This window comes from Dendrobates tinctorius, unplaced genomic scaffold (genome assembly GCF_039654945.1).
Source record: "Dendrobates tinctorius isolate UK_male_01 unplaced genomic scaffold, ASM3965494v1 ptg000324l, whole genome shotgun sequence".
Taxonomy (NCBI): Eukaryota; Metazoa; Chordata; class Amphibia; order Anura; family Dendrobatidae; genus Dendrobates; species Dendrobates tinctorius.
The window spans coordinates 1,280,669-1,302,155 of NW_027361991.1; the positions used below are offsets into that span (position 1 = coordinate 1,280,669).

Below are 21,487 nucleotides of genomic sequence, written 5' to 3' on the forward strand. Positions count from 1 at the left end.
TCAGAAATATAAACACAACTGTCTGTCTGATAAAATATTCGTACTGTAGTTTTTTTAATGCATAGTTACTTTTCGTAAATACCACCCAAATATAACTGCTGGTAGTGTTATATATGCATTATACATAATTCTGGATTGTGGGCACGGCCTCACTTCTATACTCTTGTATGGAGCGAGGCTGTACCCTCTAGATGGCCATATCACTAGACAGGGCACGGCCTCACTCCATACAAGTGTATGGAGTGAGGCCATGCCCACTTGATAGGCGCTGGCAGGGAGTGAGTATGTATAATACATACATACCTGGAGAATCCCTGCAGCATACAGAGTGACTGCGGACTTATCAATTTTGACTGGACAACGTCTTTAATTAAGAGCTCAAAAAGGTTTCAGTAGGAGACCCTAGATTGTTATACACATATTTTCCAGGCAGCTAGAGACTTTATTTGTCACATGTCAAACTTTTGGGGACAATTTAGTAAAGCTGGCAAACTCAAATTACAAACAATCCACCTTAATAAACTAGAGACCGTACATCCTTCTTCTACTATATGAAGAGGCTGTTTGAATGTGTGGTCATGGGAGCAGCAATGAAGGTGATGGGACCAATGATGATGGCGAGTAGAGCAGTGATGATGGTGATGGGAGCAGTGATGATGGTGATGGGAGCAGTGGTGATGGGAGCAGTGATGGTGGTGATGGGAGCAGTGGTGATGGTGATGGGAGCAGTGGTGATGGGAGCAGTGATTATCGTGATGGGAGCAGTGATGATGGTGATGGGAGCAGTGGTGATGGGAGCAGTGATTATCGTGATGGGAGCAGTGATGATGGTGATGGGAGCAGTGGTGATGGGAGCAGTGATGGTGGTGATGGGAGCAGTGATTATCGTGATGGGAGCTGGGATGATGGTGATGGGAGCAGTGGTGATGGGAGCAGTGATGGTGGTGATGGGAGCAGTGGTGATGGGAGCAGTGATGGTGGTGATGGGAGCAGCAATGAAGGTGATGGGACCAATGATGATGGCGAGTAGAGCAGTGATGATGGTGATGGGAGCAGTGATGATGGTGATGGGAGCAGTGGTGATGGGAGCAGTGATGGTGGTGATGGGAGCAGTGGTGATGGTGATGGGAGCAGTGGTGATGGGAGCAGTGATTATCGTGATGGGAGCAGTGATGATGGTGATGGGAGCAGTGGTGATGGGAGCAGTGGTGATGGGAGCAGTGATGGTGGTGATGGGAGCAGTGATTATCGTGATGGGAGCTGTGATGATGGTGATGGGAGCAGTGGTGATGGGAGCAGTGATTATCGTGATGGGAGCAGTGATGATGGTGATGGGAGCAGTGATTATCGTGATGGGAGCAGTGATGATGGTGATAGGAGCAGTGATGATGATGATGGGAGAAATGGGAGCTGTGATGATGGTGATGAGAGTGATGATGATGATGGAAGCTGTGATGATGGTGATGGGAGCAGTGATGATGATGATGGAAGCTGTGATGATGGTGATGGGAGTACTGATGATGGTGATGGGAGCAGTGATGATGGTGATGGGAGCAGTGATGATGGTGATGGGAGCAGTGATGATGGTGATGGGGGTACTGATGATGGTGATGAGAGCAGTGATGATGATGATGGAAGCTGTGATGATGATGATGGAAGCTGTGATGATGGTGATGATGGGTGTAATAATTATGTTGTGGTGATAGTGATGTGGATGTTTATGATGGCATAGACTGAATATAGTGATGATGATGGTGATCTTTATAATGATGGTGTAGGTGAAGATGATTGTCATAGTGATGATGATACTAATGTTGATTGTTATGTTAACGATAATGATGAAGATAGAGATGTTGATGGGTTTGAAGATTATTATGATGGTGTTGTTTTTGATGACATTGATGGCAATAATGATGATGATGGTTAAAATGTCTGACAATGGTGTTGGTGATGATGACAGTGATTGTAATAGTAATGATGATACTCATATTAATGGTTATGATAATTATGGTGTTGATGATGGTAGATAATTAAGACGATGGTAATGAAGATGATGATGACAGTGATGATGATAATCTTATTGATGGTGAAGATGATGATATTAATGATGATTATGATAATGATAATGCCATTGTTTTCTCCTTTATTTGGCAGAGGTCTGTAGAAGCATAGCTCCAGAAAACTTTACAGATTATTTTAGTCCACACGAGTCAGAGGATATCTGTTTATCTATGTGTGAAGAGGAGTCACCAAATCATCATGACTGTAACAATGGTATCTGCAGAATCTCTCCAAACACCGGGGCAAGCTGCAGGTGGGTTTACACTGTTGTATAAATATATATGTATATATTTTTTTCATTCATAAATAGTGCCACACCTATCCTCAGGTTTTGTCTGGTACTGCATCATAGCTCTGCTGAAGTAAATGGATCTGAGCATCAATACTGGACACAACCCCTTGTCAGGAGCGGCAGAAATTAGCCATGTTTCTGTAATTTTACAAATTTTACATATTGTTATAATAAATAACACATTAATTAGTACATTAGGTGATTGTATAGGACCGGTAGGATGAGTCAGGAAGAAAAAAACAATGTGTGCATCAGATTTCTGAAATCTCATGGCTTATGTGGGTACTGTCAAAAGCAGATTTTAATTTGCATATAACCATCCCAGTATTAGTATTTGTTGTTTTTTGTTTGTTTGTTAGTTTTTTTTTTTGGGGGGGGTATGTAGATTGGATGCCGCATGAAAAAAATGTAAATTTGCACACTTGTTATGGCACTTATTGCTGTTCTTTTGATTCCCTCTTAGGAAGTTCTCCTAATAAAATCCTTTACAGAGGAGAAGTATCTGCATCAAGTATTGGTTGACTTTGTATAAGTAGCTTACAACCCATCCCCAGAAGATACTGTACTGCTCATACGGGCAAACAAAAAAATTATCAAAAAATAAGTTAACCCAGTCCTCGAGGAGAGGAAAAATAAGACTAAATTAGCAAGAACCTCAAATTTATTGAACATGTGCAGTGATAACACTGGTGCTTATAGGTGGCAGAGGGCCATTTGGGCTTCCATTGGTACCAAGATCCAGGTGACCAACTAATAAAATGTTCCTAGCTCTTACCCAGAGAAGTTTTCATTAAGCCTTGTGGCCACCGTGATTTTATTTTTGCCTCTCACATCATGTTGTTCCCTTTTTATTTCAGTTGTGTAGACACGCATCACTACATCTACACAAATGCGAATTGCGGAGGCAAGATACCTAAGTCTGCTCTCTACGGTGGAATCGGAGCAGCCATTGGAATCTTGATTATAGCTCTTCTCATTATGGGATTCTTCAAGCTCAAACAAACGAGAAAGAAGAAAGGGTGAGGGCTTTACGGTTCTTACTATGTAAGGTATAGGTGGGCTTGCCCTTATGGTGCCTATCGGTATGACATACCTCTGTGAACCCTATGTCTATAATTTATGGACTAGAGCCGTTATCCAATAAACTATGTGGTCTGTGTTGGAAGAATAGGACCAGAATTGGATTTTTGTTATGCTAGCTTGTAGGAAATGGTTCATCGATTCCTCTTGGTGTTTTCATCTCTTGTAATTATCAATTTTTTGACTGCGATCCAAGGCCATGGCTTTTATGATAAGGGTTCATTCAATGGAAGAAGAAAGAGACATCAGACACCACAATAAGAGCCCATTTTGATCTTTGCTATGGACCTCCTAACTTCTATGTGCTGAACATCCCCGCCTGATCCCTTCGAAAATAGAGAATGAACAGCTTTCATCTGTCTGCTGCTTTCTTCCTTGATATCTGTGGAATTAATATTTTTTCTTGGAATTATAAACAACTGACCCCTGGCAGCTGCTTTTCCTGCTTTTCCCCAACCAGACAACATACTATGTTGTTTTATCCACACAGGCAGAAGGCGATGTTGGTGGAAAATACCAAATGTCCCATTTATACAAATATCCACCTAAATCCATAATGCCAGACCCATTTTTTGGTTCCAACAAGTCTTGCCTTGGTAATAGACCGTGCGACTTCCATGAAAGTTTGGGAAACCTCAATTTGATTGATGAACCCAATTTTTTTAATGTAGATCTTGCTAAAGTGAACAAATTTGGTCTTGAAATATTTCCAGTAAATATGAAACCATGAACAGTTTTTTATTCGCCAAAGATACATTGAATTTTTAGCCAATAACGAGCTCTTAATGGCTTCATATTTACTGAATATATTTCAGGACCAAATTTGTCCAATTTAGTAAGAGCTACTTCAAAAACTTTGGGCTCATCAATTAAATCTTTTACTTATCAATTATATTAATTTCTTACTAATGTAGACTGGGAGCCCAACAATGGTCATTATGAAGTGGAATGATAAAGTCCGAATCCTTGGCAAACTGACTGCGAAACGTTTCCAATCACAGTCACAGACAAAACAGTCAGGATAATACATTTAAGACCACAGAGGTCTCAACTCACTCAAATAAAGGAATAGGTGAAGTAGGACTTCTAAAGAAAAAATTCCAAGTGAATGGAATGGTCTTAAAATAGGACCTCATCCAAGACATGTTCAATGAGACCACACTCCGATTACCGAAGAATGAGATGTAAACATTTTTTGTCCTCATAGACGAATCAAAGTGCAAAACACATTACAGCCTGTAAATAAACCTCATCACTTTGTAGTTTTGACATTTTTTTTTAGAAGTCAGACAACCCATTTTTTGTAATGTTTCTACTGGTTCTTTCTGAGAATTATCCTTTCCATTTCCCATCAGCTCAATTATGCTCTCGATTAACCTACAGGAGCACCTAGTATGTTCAGATAAATATTATTAGAGGTGACTTCTCGTCTCGGCTCAATGGTTTCTTCTCCTGTAGGAATGCAATCGAAGACAAATGGTACAATGAGTCCACTGACTTATGGCAGAACGAGAGTGACACCATCAACTTCCATGGTGACCAACAAGATGGAGGTATGTGTTTCTTTCACCGTTGTCCCTAAAGAAGGGACTGAATCCGCTAAATTAAATACTAAATGTCAGTGAATATTTACAATGTTTAAAGGGGGTTTTTGCATTCATATTGTCACTAGTTAAAGTGTCCCTAAGGTGCTGGACTAAGATTTACCGGTAGACACGCCAGCTGGAGAAAATTTAGTTAGGAAAACTCATATTATCAATGACCCCAAGTTTAAGATTTAAAAAACTTATTAAACCAAAATGTAGACCTACAAGACCTTTAGGTTTATGATTATTGGGTCTAGTAAGGCGTCACTGTGTCAGTAAATTCCTTAGACACATCTCAGATTTTACATCTCTATCTTATGTAACCCCTACACCTACAATAACCACAGACACATTCTGAGACTTTTGGATAAATAGGCCACAGTAGCCTGTTTATTAACATATTTACATACAAAAAAATGAACATATCAATATAACATTGACAAATAGGAATCGGGGTCTATGGAAGCCATACACCAGCTTTGTTGCGCTATCAGCCGTACCTTAGGCCCTCAACCGCACCACACCGGTTCGAGGACCCTCCTGCTTATGCCATCAACCACACCACACCGGTTCAAAGACCCTACTAAATGCTGCCACCAATTAAATTGTCCCGCCGAGACCTCAGCCCAGTAGGGACCCCTTTTGTTTAAATTATACTCTGACCACCAAATGAAGCAAAAGAGGGGAAGGGTAGGTAACTGCTCCACCAAAACAGGCCCCTTACTCCACCCCTCTGCTACCATCACCTACATCACCTAGCTCTCCACAGACCCGTTCCTGTCTCGACAGACATGAAAGCCACCTTATGCATGAATGTCCCTCCACACCTTAACAGGCTTCTCTAAACCCTCTTTCAAGCCCAGTGCCCAGATATCTATACCGATAGGTGTCAAATATACCCCATCCCAACGTAAATGCTCCCTGTAATGACGCACTACCACCGCCCCATTCCTAGCCAAAAAAAGCGACACCTCCCGCTTCACCTTAATCAGGCCCTTATTTATGCGTTCCACTGAAAGACCATATTTCCATGCCAAACGAGCCACAATATCGAACCAAACAATAACCATCCCCGAGTGAGCAGCCATGAGCTGCAAGCAGTCAAACTTGATGTCCCGAACCAAATCCCTGGAAGTGTGGACCACTAAATCATTACCCCCACATGAATCAATAAAACATCCGGGGGGCTATCCAAACCCATAGCATTCCACCAGTCCCAATCCACCTGACCGTTGCCTCATCCTGTCTTAACCCAAGCTGCCGGCCGGACAGTCTGACGTCAGCCTGTAAAGCTCCCCACACCATGTACGAGTGTCCTAACATGCACACCAACAACAGACCATCTGCAAAAGAAAACAACCAAAATTCTAATTTTCAACCCCATAGGCAAACCCCCTTTTCCACTGTTAAATATCCAGCATTCCTGTATGGACATATGACGCAAAACGTAACGACTTCCAATCTTGCATACTGCAGATGCTCAAAGGCCCCACCTGGCCACTTCCGTCGCTGCCCCTATACAAAACGAATGGTACCCGAATTTTGAATCATCCATGCCAATCGAATCTAAGCACCTCCTGAATTTTGCTATAATTTGGAATTTAGACAAAGCCGAACCATCCTGATAAATCAACAAAGAACCCCAGGTACTGCGCCTTACCAACAAAAATTGAGACGTTCTATATACCGGGCACTCCATTAATCCTTCCACCGCCCAGAGTTCCACCATACAGCCCTTGCTTTAGATATCTGTTTTTGACCAGTGGATAACCCCAGGTTCACATTCAACATAATGGAATTGCCAACCCCCTTGATGACAACAATTCTTACTCACTAATTCACATATTTGAAACAAAGTGAATTAAACGCCAAAGAAAGTTTAACTAAAAGCCGTCTGAAACAACGTCTCATATCTAGACCGACACACACTGCTAATGGTCTACCCAACATGTGAAAGGAGATCGGATGCCCACAATCCCAAACCGCCCTTTTTTTCCTGTACCCTGTCACGGGGTCCTTCTCAGATACCACACAATCAACAGAGTGAGGGAAGTGTGAACAATCCCAAGACCTTTATTATAGGCAAAACTAAAAGATCCATAAGCAATCCACCACACTGAGGATACAATAGTCCAGAACACGAATGCAGTTCAGTAACAGGATGAATGTCCAAGGAGATGAGAGTCCAATAATCCAGCAGATGGAGGATAAAATGGGTCCATATGCTTCACCTTTTCTCTGACGTGCTGTCCTCACATGATCATCACCACACAGGGTCTGACTTGAACAGAGCCTGTCCTCCCCAGCCCCCTCCTTATGTCCATGGGTAGCCAGACAGGTTGGGGTGGTTTTCAGGCCTCCCAGACCTGACAAAGGTGCCTTGGGGATTAAGGCACTACAGGGGGTCATCAAAAAACATAGATACAGTCAGGCTCCAGACAGTAAGTGAGCTAATTCAATTTTCAGGCTTTTGGAAGGTAATTGAGTCTCTAGACAATATGGGAATACACGGAATGATACAGGGCAACAAGAGAAATCCGTAAAATATAAATATACACAAAATGATAAGCACATAACATATCACACCATCACATACCCCTTCAATGCTTGTCATATCACAAAAGCCTTGGTAATGTCTTCTACGCCAGACAATTTGAACAAAAATGCCAATGCAGCCATTTAACCATTCAACACCGACACCAACACCACTTCCTGACATGACCTGTCAATCATGTTTAACAACAGATACACTCTATCTTCATCTGACTGACAACTCCCTGTGCTCGACTCCAACCTATACCAATAGTCCCACACCGAATTATATCGTTGCCACATCCCATGAGCCACCAATGCCACAATCAACCTGATTGCTAATACGATACCAGATTCCATAAGCTCGCCGGCGATTGTGTTCCTTGCTGCTCTGAGTCCGGCACCAGCTTCTGAAACAGACCCCACTGAAAGTAAGAAATTGCATCAGCAATGGAATTTTTGACTCCTGGAACATGCTTCGCCCTCAACCATACATTTAAATGCAAGCATCGAAGTACCAAATGGCGCATCAAATTTACAACAGACTGTCCCTGCCACTTCCAATCCGCCTTATATACTTGGTCCCCTTAACCAATCAAATTGCCCCATTCACACCACCTTTTACTAACTCCCACCATAATTTGAATCAAAACCCCTCCTACCTTCCCTTATTCCACCATTTTAGATCCTAACTCTCCCCCCTCCCCCCAAAAAAACTTCATTTTAGCTTACTTTTGCTTAACCCCTATTAGGGCCTGGCATACATCCTGGTAATGACGCCCTCCCCTCTACAGCCTGTGGCTTGCAGTATGGGCCCCACTATATCTGAAGAAGGAAATAACTCTACGTAATATTAATGATAAGATAATTATGGCAGCAATATGAGATAGGACAGTTATAAAACTCATGTTTTATTATTCTTCTGGTACAGATTCATTCAACAGCAAATCTGCCTCCGAGACCTTCAGACCTGCATTGGATAAAGTAAATCCAACGATTGAGGTATAACATTGGGAAGAATACTATTTTAGACTAATTGATACTTACCTGGTGGTCTACAGTAGTAGAGGACTAAAGCTATGCTTGAGAAAGTGTTCAACAAAAACAATTCATGCTGAATTCGACGGCAAGTCCAACAACAATCCACATGATATACTTGTGAAGAGGGCTTCTACTGGATAGATTTTTTGCACCACCATGAAAAATATCTTTCGAAAAACATGCAAATCTGATATCTGTGAATGTGACCTTTATGTTCCTAGGGATGGTGGATTAGGGTAGTGAAAGAGATAATGTCACCAGTGATGGTAGCCTAGGGTAGTGGGTTGGGGTATAACTGAATCCCTGGTTGGTGGTCTAGAGTAATGTCTTCTTTCTTGTTAATCCAGGGGGATAATATTTTATTTCCTGATACTCCAGAATAAAATAGGATGGTTTTATTGTATTCCCTGGTGGTTTGAGATTATGTAACCATACATTGTGGTTTTATAGGTGGGATATATTATATTCTCTGATGGTTTAGGCTAATGTAGCCTTACATTGTTGTCTAGTTTTGTATTGTCCTCTTATTTGGTAGTCTAGTGTAATATTCCTTTAAGGAGAAAATAGGTTATATTTTATTCTCTGAAGGGCTAGTATAATGCCCTCTTACTTGGTAGGTCAAGATAAATAGGAGAGAAGGGATTATAATCAAGAGAAATAGGAGAGAGGTGGTAATATTTTATTTGCTTGTGTTCTGGGTTTTGTCTCCTTATTCTGTAATCTAGGGGGTTATACATTATTCCCTGATTGTCCAATGTAATGTCCCCTTGCCACTAGGGTCAAATAGAAGAGTTACATTTTATCCCCTGGTGGTCTGGGGATAATGCCCTCTTACTAGGTTGTCTAACAAAGATAGATAGATTTATATTATATTTCATGGTGATCTAGAGTTATGTACTGTTACCTGGTGATCTATGGTAAAATTACAAATAGGGATTAGCGAACTGGAACTGTAAAGTTTAGGGTTTGTACCAGACAACTAGTGTCTGGTGCCAAACCCCAAACATATACTTCTTACTGTAACTGTTTGGGTTCGGCAGCCTGATAAAGCTTGTTGAAAGGCTGAAGCACAGCCAATTTTTAAGCTGTGGGCACTTCCGGACCCATCACAGCCATGCCAAGTGATCATGGTTGTGATTGTCCGGCGCACCACATGACCTGGCATGACAGTGTAAAATAAATAAATAATTTAAAAAGATGACTTGCAGTCCCAAATATTTTTAAAACCTACCAAGGGAAAGCAGACAGCTGTGAGTTGGTCTTATTATGTTGGGAAGGGGCCAATATCCATGGACCTTCCCAGCCTATTAATATCATCCCCCAGCTTTCTAGGTAGACCATAAAAATGGCATGGGGTTTCCACTATTTTTAAAAAGTAGCTAAGGCAAAGCAGACAAGTAGGGGTTGATATTAATAGGATATGAAGGGTCTCGGATATTTGCATCCCTCAACTGCCCCATAAATGCGCATCCATTAGATGCGCCAAATCTGGAGCTAAGCCTTGGCTCTTTCCGCTTGCTAATGCGCAGTGGCAATCAGAGTAATGGCTTTGGATTTGATATCAGCCACGAGATATCTGCTGACATCAAGCTCAGGGGTTAGTAATGGAGAAGCGTCTATCAGATACCCCCATTACTAATGTCACCGCTCATCATTACAGCTCTAGTGCTGCTCTCATGATAGTCAGAACCTGTGATCTGAGGTAACCTTATTGACTTCACCTCACTTCACAGAGGCTGGGTCTCGCAGAGTCTCACACCCCCTGATGTTTGCTTTCCCTTGGCTTGTTACTAAAAATAGGGGGTCCCCAAGCCATTTTTCTCTTTTATTTAACAACTACAGTAAAATACACTCACAAGACACCGCTCAACTCCCCCACTTGGACCTCCGCCTCCTTACCCATGAGTAAGGTTTAGCTGAAACGCGTTGTTTAGAGACCAGTGAAGGAACCGCTAGAGTTTTATCATGCCTAAATCCAATTCTGAAGTTTTATTCAACTGACTCTCCACTGGGGTTGTATATTTTACTTTCTAGTGGTTGAAAGTAATGTTCCCCTATTTTGGGGTGTGGAATAAAATAAGCAGCTTATATATTTATATTTTGTTTTGGTGTTCTAGCCTTATGTCAGATCAGTTGGTAGTCTAAAGCAAAACAGATGGGTGATATTTTATTCCCTGGTGTTCGAGGGTAATGTTTTCTCTCTTGATAATCTAGGATAAAATTGTAGGTTTACATTTTATTTCATGGTGGTTTTGATGTAGATAATCTTTCCTTACTTAGTAGTCTTGGATAAAATAGGGGGGTTCAATTTTATCCCCTCATGGTTTAGGCTAGAAGAGGGGATAATACCTTATGATCTGGTGGTTTACTCACCTCCTCTTGTAGCTGCACCTTTTTTTGGAGTAGATGTACAATATGGTGGGCAGCTCAGGGTTTTTTTATCCAACTTTCCTAGTTTCTTCACTGTACCTTCTTGTTTTCCGTCTATCATCCACCAGGTTAAGACGAAAAGACCCACAATCGCTATCACATCATGATTGCTGCAAAAGACATGCTGCCCAATGGTCTTCTCTTACTAGGATGTCCTAATATCTCAGAAGGCTTCTATGAAAAGTCATCGCTTTAGCACCAGATCTCAAAAAATGGAAGACGAGACGAGCCAAAGGACAAATCTTCTCTGATAATTTACACGTCAATTACTTATTACCATATTGTATATAATTATTTAGTTACCGTGAAGGATAGCTGCCCCTTTTCTGCTTCCCCCAACTCAGCCTGAGCTGAGCAATGCCATTGTGCCTTACTGCAGCCACCACTAGAGGGAGCCCTTGTTATCAGTGAGCTCCCCCTAGTGGTGGCTGCAGGCAGCTAGTATTTATTCACTTCTATTATCGGTCATGCAAAGAAAAGAAGCAATGTGAAACTGAAATGTTAGAATCTGTTACATCTCTATCACAAATCTGGTTGATTCTATTTTCCCTATAACCTGTTAATTTATATTTCTTTTTTGACAAGTCTATTTGTTGTAAATTAGTAAAATGTTTCAATAAAAATTACAATAGCAAAATTAATGGATTTGCTTTTACCCTTCTATATGTTTATCTGATATATAAATTGATATCATATGTAAAAAAAAAGTATAAATATATATAGCCACTAGTGTTGAGCATTCCGATACCGCAAGTATCGGGTATCGGCCGATACTTGCTGTATCGGAATTCCGATACCGACTTCCGATATTTTTTCAATATCGGAATTCGGCATCGGAATCGGAAGTTCAGTTGATTGACGGCCTGACGTCATCATGATGCGCGGTGTGTGCGCATCATGATGCGCCGTCATTTCGGGCCTTCCGGGGGTCTCTGCCGGCCTGCCGGGGGGCTGTGCCGGCCTGCCGGGGGGCTGTGCCGGCCTGCCGGGGGGCTGTGTGGACTGCCCGGGGTCTGTACCGGCCTGCCGGGGGGCTGTGCCGGCCTGCCGGTGGTCTGTGCACCCTGTGGGGGTCTGTACCGGCCTGCCGGGGGGCTGTGCCGGCCTGCCGGGGGGCTGTGCTGATGTCCGGGGGTCTGTGCAGGCATCGTCCGATGGGACTACAAGTCCCATCGGGCGATGCCTGCTACCATGACAGTGATTGACACATTAGCCAATGATGGGACAGTAGTAGTCCCATCATCCGGCTAATGTGTTAAATGTTAAAAAAAAAAAAAAAAAATACTACATACATACTACATGCTACATACATACTACATACATACTACATACATACTACATATATACTACATGCATGCTACATACATACTACATATATACTACATACATACTACATATATACTACATGCATGCTACATACATACTACATGCATGCTACATACATACTACATATATACTACATACATACTACATACATACTGCATGCTACATACATACTACATACATACTACATACATACTATATGCATGCTACAATGCTACATATATACTACATGCTACATACATACCACATACATACTACATGCATGCTACATATATACTACATGCTACATACATACCACATACATACTACATACATGCTACATATATACTACATGCTACATACATACCACATACATACTACATACATGCTACATATATACTACATGCATGCTACATACATACTACATATATACTACATGCATGCTACATACATACTACATGCTACATGCATGCTACATACATACTACATACATACTACATGCTACATACATACCACATATATACTACATACATACAATACATTCATACAATACATACATAGACATACAGTACATATAACATAGAGTAACATACTTACCAATACTTGTCACATTGTTCCCCGAAGCCATTGTCTTTCCGGAATAAATATTAACATAACAAACCACAAAAATACTCACCCACGATCCGAAGCAGTCCACGAGTGTGTCCCACGACGATCTTGGGTAGAGAACGGCAGCATCAGATGATGCTGCCGTTCTCTACGGGCTGCAGGAATCCAATGACGGAAGGTAGGTATCCTTCCGCACTGTATTCCTCTGCCACTTAAAAAAAAAAAAGTCCCTAGTCTCACTTTATGCCATTGCTGTGTGGGAATTTCCCACACAGCAATGGCATAAAGTGAGACTAGGGACTTTTTTTTTTTTTTAAGTGGCGGAGGAATACAGTGCGGAAGGATACCTACCTTCCGTCATTGGATTCCTGCAGCCCGTAGAGAACGGCAGCAACAGCTGATGCTGCAGTTCTCTACCCAAGATCGTCGTGGGACACACTCGTGGACTGCTTCGGATCGTGGGTGAGTATTTTTGTGGTTTGTTATGTTAATATTTATTCCGGAAAGACAATGGCTTCGGGGAACAATGTGACAAGTATTGGTAAGTATGTTACTCTATGTTATATGTACTGTATGTCTATGTATGTATTGTATGAATGTATTGTATGTATGTAGTATATATGTGGTATGTATGTAGCATGTAGTATGTATGTAGTATGTATGTAGCATGCATGTAGCATGCAGTATGTATGTAGCATGCATGTAGTATATATGTAGTATGTATGTAGCATGCATGTAGTATATATGTAGCATGTATGTGGTATGTATGTAGCATGTAGTATGTATGTAGCATGCATGTAGTATGTATGTAGCATGTATGTAGTATATATGTAGTATGTATGTAGTATGTATGTAGCATGTATGTAGTATATATGTAGTATGTATGTAGCATGCAGTATGTATGTAGCATGCAGTATGTATGTAGCATGCATGTAGTATATATGTAGTATGTATGTAGCATGCATGTAGTATATATGTAGTATGCAGTATGTATGTAGCATGCATGTAGTATATATGTAGTATGTATGTTGCATGTAGTATGAATGTAGCATGTATGTAGTATGTAGTATGAATGTAGCATGTATGTAGTATGCATGTTGTATGTATGTAGCATGTAATTTTTTTTTTTTTTTTTTTTTTTTTTTTACATTTAACACATTAGCCGGATGATGGGACTACTACTGTCCCATCATTGGCTAATGTGTCAATCACTGTCATGGTAGCAGGCATCGCCCGATGGGACTTGTAGTCCCATCGGACGATGCCTGCACAGACCCCCGGAGCCTGCACAGACCACCGGCAGGCCGGCACAGCCCCCCGGCAGGCCGGTACAGACCCCCACAGGGTGCACAGACCACCGGCAGGCCGGCACAGCCCCCCGGAGCCTGCACAGTCCCCCGGCAGGCCGGCACAGCCCCCCGGCAGGCCGGCACAGCCCCCCGGAGCCTGCACAGACCACCGGCAGGCCGGCACAGACCACCGGAGCCTGCACAGACCCCCTGGCAGGCCGGCACAGCCCCCCGAAAGGCCCGTACAGACCCCAGAGAGGCTGTACAAGGGCAGGAAAGGGTTTTTCTTATTCCGATACCGGAAGTCCCATAGACTTGAATGGGACTTCCGGTATCGGAATCGGCGATACCGATACTTTTTTTAAAGATCGGCCGATACCATCCGATACGATACTTTGAAGTATCGGATGGTATCGCTCAACTCTAATAGCCACTATATGGAGTAGAAACTGCTGAAATTGCCTAAATTCTCTTCCATATCAAAACTCCCCAAAAACTTTAAGCCTTCTGCTCCAAAAACTCAGCATTCAGCAAAAAAAACCTCTATCAGGGTATTTCGAGGAGGTTTTGAAGTAGAAACTAAGCGGAAACCCTTCTAATCCTACTCCAAAAATGTAAACACCTCGAAAACATGACGGTTCTTTTCATTTTACTTTATAAATAAACTCATCTAAAAGACTCCATGTGGATGCAAAGTCTTTTTGCAGAGTTATTTTTTACAAGAAACTGAACAGAACCTCCAAAGTTTTTGGAGAAATGTTTAATTTTTTAGGAAGATTTGGAGAGTTTCCACTACAAAAACCTCTGTGTGCACATAACTACTGAGTGGAAACTGAGGAAAGACTCGAAATCCTCTTCAAAGATGAAAGCTCCAAAAAACTTGTGGTTTTTGAATGTCTCGTGATTTTTGAAGAGATTCCGTGCCAAATACTCTTAAAAAATTACTCTATTTGGGCCCAATTCATGAAAAAGTTTCCACCAGAATCCTGGCAAAAAAACCTCTAAGAAATGTCACAAAATTTTTGCACAATTCATAGCTGAGCAAAAATTTTGCGCTTTAGTATGAAGATTTAATAATGGCCATTTTTATATAAAAAATCAACTACTTTCAATAATTTTTTTTGGAATTTATCCTCGCGAGAGGCAAAGAGCCGACTATATCTTAGACAAAGATATACAATGGACATCAGGTCTGCTAGACATCTGAACGAGTGAGCAGACAACTTTACGGACAGTCTTAAGCTGTCTTTTCCCATAGTTTTAAAAACATAGCTTTTTTCCAGCAGAAAACACTCCTTGACCCTCATTTTTCGCTGTAGATTTCTTCTCTTGACGTTAGCTAGTGAGGCTTCTGTTTTTTTGGACATTTTCACAATATTTTTATACAATTATATATTTTGTGTGATTTTACATTGTTTTTTTTTTTTAAAGCTTTTTTGAGAGTTTTTTCATCTCCATAAAGAAATGAAGGAAATCAAGGTCTTAGAAGAACATGTGCACACTGCATTTTTTTCGGGAGGATTTATGAAGTGGTTAAAAGAAGTGCCATGCTCATTATTCGGGCATGAAAGCTGCCGTGGAAGTTTTTTTTAAAGTCGGCTTTGGAGCAGAAACCAAGAGAAATCTTCCTCAAAAATGAAAAACTCATCAAAAGCTTGAAGGTTTTGTTGAGTTTCCTCTAGAAACAGAAAAATCAAAGGCTCCATGTGCACATAGCCACTCTGAGTTTTTTTAAGGACTTCTAGAACAACATTTTTTTAAGCAGAGGAATCAGTGAACTTTCCTTTTAAGGCCAGGGTCAAACTTGCGAGTGCAATGCGAGAAACTTGCATGAGTCTCTCGTCTCAATACCCGGCACTGCTGCCAGCACTCGGGACCAGAGCGGCCTTGCCCGGTATTGATGCGAGAGACTCGCACATTGCACTCGCAAGTGTGACCCCACAAAAAAAGCCTTCAAATAGCTTCAGCCAATGTACAAGTTGTCCCGGAATACCATAGTTTGGCAAAGTGTCCCACAGATTATCCTGATCAACTCTGTCAAAGGCTTTAGCCTGGTCCAGACTGGCAACATATCTCCCACACCTCAGAGCTTTACATCTCTCAATCATCTCCTGTATTGAGATGACTGCTCCAGAGATGTTGTGCCCTTTAACAGTGCCAAACAGAGAGCCTGCCAACAGTGCCGGGGACAAAAAGACTAATCTAGAAAACAGGATGTTTGCCAGAATCGTCTTGCTGACTTTCAAGAGGGCCTTTGGCTCCAGTTCTTGATGTTCTCTGTACATTTGAAAAGCAAAATTAACGAGGACATTCTCATGGATGGAGGCATCTGGTGATTTGTAAACAATTTTTGTACACATCCATGAGATTTGGAGCCAGGTGGTCTCTGAATTATAAAATTCTGCTCTTATACCATGTGGACCTGGTGCCTTCTTCAGATGTGACTTATCAATACCCACCTGAACTTATTAAACCATTAATTCTGCTGTTAAAGGATTTCCATAACCACCTACCAACATCAGAACATTTAGTCTCCCCTAGGCAGACATGTAGGGCAAGATGGCCTATATATGAGACAACTGTCTTACCCATGGCACTGATAACTTCCATGGGAGTCAAAAAAGCCAAATCTTTTCTACTGCTACCATCAGAACAGATATGGATGAGTTTTGGCTTCTTACCTCCAGTGTAAAAACATTACCCAATCCTGCCTGCTGAATGATTTTACTTAGGCTCTTGGTGTTCCTGGTCACTGTCCTGTCTGAGGAACTGTCACCTGATGTCAATGTGACATTAAAGTACCCTGCCATTACTACCCAAAGAGAAGTGAAGAGATATGACCTCATTAAAACTGGATTCTGTTAGTCCCCATCTGTGGCCCATAGTTATTAATGTCAGAGTCGACTACCAAGGACAGTCACTTGCAGGACCAGGCACCTTTCCATAACCACCTCCATGATCCTATGCACTGTCACATCAATGGTGTTAAAACGAATAGGGACCCTGGGGCAAAGCTTCCCAGCCTCTGACCAGACTAAAGGACCAGACCCAAACATCCTTTATCTCTCAGGCTCCCTTTTATACCCCAGAGTCGTCAGTTGCATCTCCTGCCTGATGATGACATCTGCGTCCAGATATCTGAGATGCTCCTTGCATGTCTTGTCCTCTTCACCTTAATGCTGTTCACATTAGCAGATAGAATTCTTAAAGAAAACTCATCATCATGATGTAAACAGGTTGCAGGATGCAGTGACAAACAAGAGGCAGAGCAAGGATTAACAAATTTAATTAACAATAAAGGTACTCCTCACAGGGAGATAAACAGTTATACTGGGAAAGAATAACGGTGATTAGCAAAAATAGCAACAGTTCACTCAATAAACTTATCGTGTCTATGGTTTCCTCAGCCGCAAATGTTCCGATGAGGGTAGTAGTCCTTGTAGCTGTTGACGAAATGTCCTCAAGGGGGGTCAAAGTTAGTGATTCGTCTTCTGATGGCAGCGGTCGGTCTTTGGTACCTTCTGCTGAGCCCCTAGTTCATAAGCAGGAGCAGCCAACGCAACAATAGCTGCAGCAACCCGGGAGTTAAACAAGGGTTGTGGTACGCTGTCTGGCAGTAAGGTCCGGAGGGTAGTGTCCTGTAACCTGCCCTGGGCTCTCTGTATGTGCACTGACTTTGTTACTGGGCGTGCGGTGCCTCCTACACTAGCTGTCTCGCTGGTGGCACCAGGAACTGTCTGCTGCAGTCCGCCACAGTGCTGGCGCTTTGAGTGCCAAACTCGCTGCCCACCTTGCTGCTCTCAAGCTGACAGCCTGAACCCCACTGCTTCTTCACGTGCTTTTCTCTCAGTTTCCGGACGGGTTTCCTGTCTAAACACACCCCCACTGCCCTGGTCATGGGGCCTCTCTCCGATCCCCTATTCCTTCCCCGGGAATCATGAGATGCCAGCCTTGACAGTTCCGGACCCAGCTCAGTACAGGTACCCGCAGCCCGGTCTTCCTCCTTACAATAACACAACGACAGAGGAGCAGAGAAATAAAGGCTGTCATCATAGGTCAGAGTAGTTCTGTCCCCCACTGGTCTTCATTTCAGACTATCTGAGAGGATAGTCTACAGATAAGAGCTTCTGTTTTGGCAGAGGATGGTCTTCTATGTCCCTTTCACACTTGGCCTCTAATATTTTCAGTTCTTTCTCAAAATCCTCATGAGACTCAGACAGAACATCTATTAGACATGACCATTACACCTTCCCTTCTCTGAACATGCTTCTTTGCACTTTGGCTAGTGTCATACACTTTTTCTTTCTTTTAGGGTGCAGACAGACTGCCGTATTACTCACAATCGCAATCCATGGACTGGTCGTCGATTCTCCTGCTCTGAGTATGACAGCTGCATAGAAATACATGCTATTACACTCAGGTTAGGAGAGTCAATGGCAAGTCAGAGGATTGTGATGTGCGAGTAATACGGCGCTCTGACTGCACCCAAACTTTGATTGTTAGTTGTTTCAACAGCTATAGATGGTGAAACTGAAGTAGGGGCTACCTGTGGCTGCTATGGGTCCTGAGAGACAACCTCTGTGTTCCCTTGTGCATCCTCTGAACATAGCTTTTCCAGTGTTACCTTAGTGGAACCCTGTTGAACCTCTGATCTGATAAATATTTCCCCTGACAGTAAAGCCTCCATCTCCAGAGTCTCTGCCCCTGCCTCCAAATCCTCATCAAGAAAGTGATCTTCCCACAGAGGTCTTCCTACTCATCTTCCCACAGAGGTTGCCTTGCCTGCACAGGCTGTACTTCACCACATTACAATCATTTGCCAGGTGACCTGCCTTACCACATTTGAAACATTTTCTGGGCTAGCCAGTACAGAAACATACAACCTTCTCCCCCCAATGAAGAAGGAGTTGGGTAAGTGGGTAGTGATGTTATTACACTGGTACAATTTAAGAAGAACCTTCCACCCACCCATCCAGTTAACACCATTGTTCTGCCCACTGAATATAGAGCAAATATGTTTATATTATGTGCTGGTTTAATTAGGACCATCTGGTGGTGGCTGAATTTATAGCTGTGTCTTAAATAGCTTTACAGCCTGTGTCTTCAACAGAGTGATGCATTGTGGGTTGAAGCAATGTATTCTGGGATGAGGGAGATGCCATTTTTATCTGTGTATTTAATAGGACGCACGTTGTTTACTTGTCCTCCTGTAACTTTCCTACTTGAGTTCGTTATCCTGGTAAAGCATATCTGGTAAGATTAATATCTTTCTTGCAATGCAGTGTTGTACAGAAATGTTAACTGTATAGCAGCAGTGCACAGTAGATGTAATTAGACACCTGTGTACTTTCATGTAAAGTTTGCAACACACTGTATACTTCCTGTAATTGTGTTAGCTGTGTGATCATCTGCCCAATACTTACCCATGTCGTTTGTATTCTTTATAGTTTTACCGCATGTTCTATACTCTTCACCAATAAACAATTTAGACTACTGAGAACAGTCTCCTTATTTTGGAAGACAGAACAGTGATTTATGCTGTATGCTAGAGTGCACACCGTGTCAACGTGTATGAAAGCAGAACAGTAAAACAGATGCTAGACTCCTGCGATAGTGAATATGACTTAAGGAGCCGCTTGTACCCACACCGCACTGCTCCGCCACGCAGAAGCCCGCCGCACATAGACAGTTTCCCACTAGTATACACAGCAGTATGCAGCTAAGCTCACAATGTCTCAAAACTGCACGTCCTCTCTCAAAACGAGGTCACGAGCAAGTTCTAGCAGGTCGTTAATAGCAGAGCTCGCTGCTGTTGCTCGTGCCGAGGCCGAAGCAGCCAAAGCAAGATCCTCTTTCACCGAACGAGAGATGCATTTAAAGCTGAGACAGGAAGAAATAAATAGCGAGGGTAGTATAACCTGGTATATATGACATGTGGGAGAATCTAATGTGATCATCAAATAAAATTTTAGAAAACATACTACCCACATGTACACCCAAGGACTATAATTGACCAGTTGCAATATTATACAAAGCACAAGGGGGAGGACAAATCCAAAATACAACTAACGGTCATTATAAAATTGCTTTATTAGAGTGAAAGGCAAGGTACAAACATAACATGCTATATAGCCATAAAATTAAAAACAGCAGATAGGGACACACAGGCCCATGTTGCCAATACTACACAAAAGGATACTTTTAATTGCATTATAATTGTATATATCACACTATAGAACAAAAGCATAACAGCTAATAATACCTAGTATAGTGCCCATGATGTACTAACGGGTGGCCAGGCTGAATGATAATAAATCCAGGCAGCGATCAAAAATGCATATTCGTGTGAATAATATATTACCTGACGAAGGTGTTCCGAAACGCGCGTTGGGGCGGACACAGGGACCCCTTGTTTGCCATCTGCCATTGAGTTCAGGTAATATATATTGTGTCCCTATCTGCTGTTTTTAATTTTTATGGCTATATAGCATGTTATGTTTGTGCCTTGCCTTTCACTCTAATAAAGCAATTTTATAATGACCGTTAGTTGTATTTTGGATTCGTCCTCCCGCTTGTGCGGAGACAGGAAGAGCAAGATGCAGAAACCACACGTTTGCAGGCAGCGAGAGAGGCTGAAACCGCACATCTGCAAGCCGAAACCACACATTTCCAGGCAGAGAGAGAAGTGGAAACTGCACATTTGCAAGCAGAGATAGAAAAACTTGCGGCAGACAAAGAGACAGCAGCTGCAATAGCTATGGCAGAGTATCTGGAAGCTATGAAGAATCCTGATTCTGAGAGATGCAGCAGCATTCTCGGACCAGATTTAGAACAGCAAGATCCAGCGCAGTGCGTCGCAGAGTACGTTCCTCAACATTCCGGCGTGGATGACAGCCCTGATGCATCATATTGATCAGCCTATACCGATTACCAGCAATCCAACCCTGCACTTCACTACCATAGACGAGGAGACGTCCAGCACAGAGATGTCGAACGCAGCTACCGTTCCACTGAGAAGAAGGTACAGCTCCCATCCCGCTTTAAAGAGCAACCTTCTTTACCGAGAAGGTACTGCACAGACTATCTGGAGTCAGAGGCGTCTTACAGGTATGGTGATACACCACACACTAGACATAGCTATAACACACTGGCTCGTACCAGCACTGATGGAGCCACCATGGACTTTGCAAAGTTCTTTACCCACCAAGAACTGGTTACAAAAAGGACTTGTAAAGTTCACTGACAAACCCGAGAACTATAGGTCA

General features: G+C 42.3%; 1 protein-coding gene across 1 annotated transcript in view; it reads left to right on the top strand.

Moving 5' to 3' along the window:
* Positions 1-3,989: 3,989 nt before the first annotated feature.
* LOC141074124 (uncharacterized) overlaps positions 3,990-21,487 on the top strand; it is a 156,832-nt gene continuing 139,334 nt past the window's right edge. The window contains exons 1-4 of the mRNA XM_073561656.1: positions 3,990-4,145; positions 4,348-4,448; positions 4,892-4,986; positions 8,483-8,553. Coding sequence (XP_073417757.1) covers positions 3,990-4,145; positions 4,348-4,448; positions 4,892-4,986; positions 8,483-8,553 — 423 coding nt within the window. The remainder of the gene's footprint in view (positions 4,146-4,347; positions 4,449-4,891; positions 4,987-8,482; positions 8,554-21,487) is intronic.